Raw genomic sequence first — 6,473 nt, 5'->3', positions numbered from 1 at the left:
TCCTCTTTTCTTTTCTCAAACAAAACCCTTCATCAAACATATCCTAGAAGATTAAAAAATGCATTAATTTATTAGCTATATACGCATATATGTATAATTATATCTATTTAATTATCTTGCTTGTATACAATTTCCTAAATTTGTATACACAAGAACCACTTACACCGAACAAATAATGGAAAAATAATGATTATTCAGGGGAAAACAAGTAAGAGCAGAGGGGAAGAGAAGACATGCGGAAAAGCATATAATGCTGTAAAAGATTTTTATTAACTGCAGAGAGCTTAAATTTGGCATCATCCCCTCACCAAAATACCCAACAATTTGCACCATCACTGGAACTCCCCCAACAAAAAAAGAAGAAGACGAAGAAGAAGAAGAAGAAGAAGAGCTCACAAATGAAATATGGGCAATGAAGCAAAGTTAGCATACATACATATATGCATGCTGGTAAAAGCTGGCACCTACAAATACAAATCGTATATAGACTAAATCACAAGTATTGTTCATGTATCCTTGCCCTGTTCTCTTCCCACCACAGCCTCGCATGCATTTCTCCAAACCTATCTCGGCTGCATCAAACCAAATTAACCAATGCATGCTTTTATTAGAGAGAGAGAGAGAGAGAGAGAGAGATTAAAGGAGATTAAAAAAAAAAAAAAAAAAAAGAGAATGAGGAAGCCATACAGCTGTTTTAATAAAGAAATGGGCTGTGTTATGTTTATATAAAAAGTGTCATAATTGGGGGCATTTGGAGGGGGACCGTCTTCAAAAGTCAAAGCCAAACACCAAAAAAAGGGCTCCGGATTTTAGAGCATTCATGAGGGATCAGTCCCATGCCATGGAAGCTGTTTCCACCCTGCAAGGATCCACTAGGCCCCTACGCTATCAACACACTTAACCCGCCCCCACTCTTTCTATATTATAATTAATATATATATACATGCATATATTTGTATGGAGGACTGTCATTTTCATTTTGACTGGAACTAACCCATCGTCGGAGTTCAGAACTATTGATCTCATTGTCCAAGGGAAAGAAAGTGCCTGAATTTAAAATTTTCATAGCACTGGAGCACCTACATAGGATTCAGTCCATTACCCGGTCAACAAAATGAAGAATTTAAATAAGAGGATGATACTTCTCCTGAAATCTTGAGATGATGAATCATACACTTGAAATGTAAAATGCCTTTGGGAATGCCCATTACGAGATTGGATAGTTTAATCCCATTGTTATGATCAAAGATTAGTCTTATTTTCTTTTTCGGCACTAGTTTACTCACTCGGGAAGACCGGTAACATACATAGACAACGTGTGGTTATTCAAATCTAGACACTAAATTGGAGGGCGAAAAAACAATGAAAGCAAGCATCACACGATTCACACCACCATTGAATCCAGTCAGCGAGGGGACACAAAGCAAAATTTGGCAAGAACAGTTTAGATCAATAATCTGACATACCTGAATCGGACACGTCTGAGTTCCCGAATGCCACCTGGCATTGCCCTGATAGTAATGTAGACTCCTGGCTCATCCTGTTCGACCCATTCAGTTTCTTCCATATCACTGGCATTGCTAATGGAGAGCTCCCCTGAGCAATCTTCCTCTTGCGAAGAAGAAGTCCTTGCAGAAGCATCTACTGATGATGTCTCAGTTCTTGCAGCACTAATGTTGGAGAGTTTTGGGTTTGAAGCAGCAACACCAGCCAAATCATGGTGCTGATGCTTCTGCATTGAGCGGTGGTCAAGTGAATCTGATGAAGAGTGTCCAACCCCTGTTGGATAATGCAAGTTGCAGGGCACGCGCTCTTTGCTCACTGATGGTGTCACAGGGCTATCCTCAACAGATTCAAGCTTTGTGGTCTGAAAGAGAAAGAAGAATACAACTGAACACAACTTATCATCAATGAAAAAAAGCTCACTGAGATGAAATGATTCCATTATGTTTAGGGTGGAGGGCACAAATCCATCAGGAGAAATGAATCACCTACTCTCTGTCAGCTAGAAACACGCAAAATATTTCATGGAATTTTGAAGGTGATCCTCTTAATGAAAATAGATGGACTTTAATGCAATGTAAAACAAAGTGCATTTCTTTCAAATAATATAAATGCAGGTACAATTATGGATCTTTCTCCAATTTTTAGAGAATGTCCAAAGTGCAGCCCAAGTCTGCGTCCTAAATGGGATTTGTTGAGGTGGAGCTCACCTCATCCTCCAATCTTGATGGAGTCTGTAATGGGACTGCTTGGCGATTGAACCTCTGAACATTGTATAATTCCATGACCTTGTCACAGTTCTCTGCCCACCACCGTTGAGCTTGCAATTTGTTAAAGAAATCGCGACTGATTAAGCCAAAAAACAAAGATCAGCATTTATAGCATATACTTAAGTTTAGCACAAAAGTGAAATGAGAAGAAAATTTCTCTAGTGTTAAGTCTCAGTTCCTCAAAAGCACTATAGACCATGGGATTTTCTCAAACCAAGAAAAGCACACATCACATCATTCACTTGTTAAAGCATCCGGATTGCCAGTTGATGTACCAGCCAAGAAATCAACAAGCATGAAAAATTGAGTACCAATAAATAAACCATGAAAAATATTATGAAATCTACATTAAAGCCTGGAATTTTGAAATACTACCCCACAGGATTATGCGGCCTGATGTATTTTATCAATCACAAGATAAAACTTGTGAAAAGCCTTTTTATCCATGTTTAGGTACAGCATGGAAGCCTATTTTCTCGCCTCAGTCTCCAGGATTACAACCAGCATAACTCTTAAGACTTTGTATCTGATAAGGTTACAGAAAAAATGGCCCATGGCCTGGTGCTGTGACAAGAGGACACAGCCAAAGATGGTCATTAAAATGGGGGGGGGCGGGGTGGTATTGGAAATAAATTGAGGGAGGAAAAGGGGGAAGCAAAAGCAGTGACAGTGGTAGTACTAGTCAGTAAGGCCTAGTATGCTCACTATTTTGCCATTGTGGCTAGTTTAGTGTTTTAGCACATTAAATAGAACTACAAAATCATGCATCAATTCTTTGACAGATTAGCAGCTCTATATGACCCCTCGGTGACTACTATCAAAATGTTGAAACAAATAATGCAGAACACCTGACCTTCGCTGAGTTGAAAAACAGTACAAGGAATAAATGCAAGTTGATAAGAAAAACACCATACGAAGGGAAACACCTTTGAATATCTTGACCAGGAGTTCAGGAAGTAACTTTCATCAGAAAAGATGATTTTCCCCTAAGGGTAACTAGCACCCACATATGGCACCACATAGGTCATTACCTTCTCTTCTGTGCTTATATATGCAATTTGGCATCCTACAATTATCCATCCTTGCAAAGGAGGCAAACAGTTTAGCCTTAAGCCCTAACTTGAGTTTCCAAATAAAATCAGTGTGCCTTGACTCTTGGCAGGGATATGGACTTCCATCTTGACAGACTCTCAAAGAGTATCAAAATATCTTCTTGATTTGATGATTTGAACAGTATAATATCAATTCAAATCTAATTTTTTTGATGGGTGATATCCATGTAATTCTAATGGGCGGGTGTTCTTTTGAGAACTCCATAAAAAACCAAAAGAAGGCCCTCAAACTGACCACTGGAACCCATCCAAGCAAGCTCAAATCTGGTATATTTCATATGCCAAACAGGGTCCAAAGGGCAGTGGGCCCCATCCATGTTCATAGTGCTTATTAGACACAATCTCATTACAAACCCGGTGAGCCACAAGAAGCCCCATCCACTGAAGTGAAGACCCCATTTGGGGGCCACAGTCACCTTCATCATTTTGGATCAATGCGACACAGTAACAGTTCACATGATTCAGCTCCGCGGTCTCAACATAATTAAAATCAAAATGGGCAAAGGACAACAGCCCAACCCACATTACCACTGCCATGTTGAAAAAATATTTCCACTCTCAAACAAACTAGAACTTTCAGGGATCAGATTAAGACCAGAAAAGAGAAGAAAGTACCTGAATCGAATCCGCTTGAGATCGTTACCTCCCTGCAGCAAGGATACAAAGGTGATGAGAACACCAGGCTCCACCTGCGCAACCCATTCTTTGGGCTCATCTTCCTCCGTCAACACTACGGACTCAGTTCGCCCGCTCACCGACGCCGGTGTGCCTTCCTCGCTCGAAAGCCCCTTCAATCTCGCCTCTACCTCCTTGCTCAGCCCCCTCGCCGCCGTGTACGAGCTCGCTGTTCGCCGGTACGAACCATGGAGCTTCTCCGACGGTTCGGATTCCGCATAATTCGTTTTCTGACTCTGACTCGACGAACCGGAGCACGGTTTGCAGTGCTTGTACGCTCCCGAAGCCTTCAATGCCATGTCCTTGATCTGAAAACACAAACCATTTAAAAATTATAGCTACTTGACAAACAGAACAACAGTCTACATCTAGGAATTTTAGAACTGCATCTCTTGTTTTTGGCAAACCGAAAACTGCAATAGTAGAAAGCATTCAAATTCAACAAATTTAAAACACTTCAAATTAAAACGCCTGCCGAAAATTAAGAACGTAAGAGAACAGAGATATCGGTCTGAGTACAAACCTGAGCAGTGAGAGCTTTGATGGCTTGCTTTGTGCTCGGCGTACCGGAGGTGGTTTCCTCCTCTTCTCGTCGGTGAAGAGATCCATTGTTCACCTGCTTCGAACACGGAATACACGTCAACATCTTCGACTCTCCGCCTGTGACCACCGGATTTCGCCGGAAGACTTACAGCGGGTGGATCAGAGTCTCCTTCTGGAAGCCAGATTCACAGTTTTGTACTCAGACTTCGATCACGGCCCTCGATCAAGGCTCAAAGATCTTGGCACATAGTCACCAAAACACGCCTCGAATTGAAGCTAAGCAAATACCCAAACAAGCGAGAAGAATCAAGCCGTATCGCCGCGATAGAGCAATTAAGGAACCAAACTGGTCAAACGCCTAAGTTTATCCAACTCCCGCATCCACAGAACAAAACTCGAACTCCGAGGATTAGTCTCTTCAGATTCAACACGTGAGTGATATAACTCAACCGCAAGACCTGTCGCAGATAGAGTCAGAAGCGAGAAAACGAGTAGAGAGAGAAGCTCCAGAAACGAGAAGGAACTAGGAACCGAGGAGTGTTGAATGTGACAGAGAGAGAGAGAGAGAGAGAGAGAGAGTGGGAGGGAGAGGCGTGGAGCTATAAGGAAGTGCCGTTAATGGCGAAATTAGGGCTTTAATTTCGGGCGATTTCTGAGGTTTCCATGGATGAACGTATTGATTGCATTCTCCATTCATTCATTCTCTCCACGAGCACCGGCCAGTGCCAGTGCCAGTGACAGTGCCAGGCAAAATGAGTAAGAAACACTCTCTCACACCTACTAACACACACACACTCTCTGTCTCTCTCTCTCTAAAAAATAGTTTCTCCTACTCTCGGGAGTGAGTCAAGTGACGGCCACCATAGGGTTTTCTCTCCTTCACTATTTATTTTCTACTCTATCGAATTGTCGTCAACCATTGAATTGCTAATTTTTATTTTTTTTAACTTTTTCTTAAATTAAAAATCCTTCAATTAATTATTATTAATTTTAGAACAAAAATATGGCTTTTTTAAAATTTAACAAAAAGATAATGACATTTTCTGAAATTTTAAAAAGTTTAGGAATATTTTTTGAAATTTTAAGAATTTTACAGTATCTCTTGATATTTGCTTTAAAGACATAAATTTTTTCTTATATTTTATAAAAAATACATATTTTTTTAGGAGAGATCTGTGTTTTTTTAATAAATCTCAAGTAAAGTTTGTGACATTTTAAAATTTTAGAAAAATTTATAGTATTTTTAAATCTCGAAAAAGATCTCTATTTTTTTTTTTTTATCAAACCTAGGTTCTCAAGAAATGCAAATATCGTTTGCTCCGCCTCTAATTTTATTTTTATTTTTCACATATTGAATTTTTTCAAAGGGACTAATGGTTATTTCGTCTATAGAATTTGAAATGAAATTATTAAATGCAATAATTATAAATTTATAAAATATATTAATATCATGAAAATATTGTTCATATTAATTATAAAACTGTAAAACACGAATAAGAAAAGCACGTGATTTGATTCTAATGGGTTAAATTTTCCTTTTGAGATACATGATTCTATAAAAAAAAAAAAAAAATTGCTGGGAAGATGACTGCCTCTTTTCGACCGTTCATGGTTGTATGGTACTAAGATGAGACATTCTTACATTCCTTACAACTATAACTGTTTTTAACGTTGCCATTTGGACATACATCACACAATAAAGCTAAGAATTGTCCGGCTCGAAAATTTTTTCTAATTCGAAATCTAACTCACAAGTTACATGTATAAGCATCATACAACAAAAACATCATAACCCTAATGATAATATAGTTTTTCAAATCACATCATAACCCTAATGATAATTTAGTTTTTCAAATCACACTAGATTCTA

At 39.0% G+C, this 6,473-nt stretch overlaps 1 protein-coding gene across 1 annotated transcript; it reads right to left on the bottom strand.

Moving 5' to 3' along the window:
* Nucleotides 1-234: 234 nt before the first annotated feature.
* Nucleotides 235-5,476, bottom strand: LOC131164486 (protein Brevis radix-like 4). The gene is made up of 5 exons (XM_058121710.1): nucleotides 4,584-5,476; nucleotides 4,001-4,368; nucleotides 2,214-2,349; nucleotides 1,467-1,867; nucleotides 235-572 (listed from the first exon to the last, which is right to left on the bottom strand). The coding sequence occupies exons 1-5, from the start codon at nucleotides 4,704-4,706 to the stop codon at nucleotides 494-496; spliced, it is 1,107 nt and encodes a 368-aa protein (XP_057977693.1). The 5' UTR covers nucleotides 4,707-5,476; the 3' UTR covers nucleotides 235-493.
* Nucleotides 5,477-6,473: the final 997 nt, after the last annotated feature.

Source organism: Malania oleifera, chromosome 9 (assembly GCF_029873635.1).
Source record: "Malania oleifera isolate guangnan ecotype guangnan chromosome 9, ASM2987363v1, whole genome shotgun sequence".
In the NCBI taxonomy this organism is placed as follows: domain Eukaryota; kingdom Viridiplantae; phylum Streptophyta; class Magnoliopsida; order Santalales; family Ximeniaceae; genus Malania; species Malania oleifera.
This window is presented reverse-complemented; position numbering and strand designations above follow the sequence as displayed.

Bases quoted from the DNA above. Each gene is read 5' to 3' on its own strand.
- LOC131164486 (XM_058121710.1), bottom strand. From the start codon at position 4,706: ATGTTGACGTGTATTCCGTGTTCGAAGCAGGTGAACAATGGATCTCTT. The intron at 1,868-2,213 runs GTGAGCTCCACC...TTTCTCTTTCAG, and splicing joins CATCAAGATTGGAGGATGAG to ACCACAAAGCTTGAATCTGT. The intron at 573-1,466 runs GTATGTCAGATT...GGTTTGATGCAG, and splicing joins CTCAGACGTGTCCGATTCAG to CCGAGATAGGTTTGGAGAAA.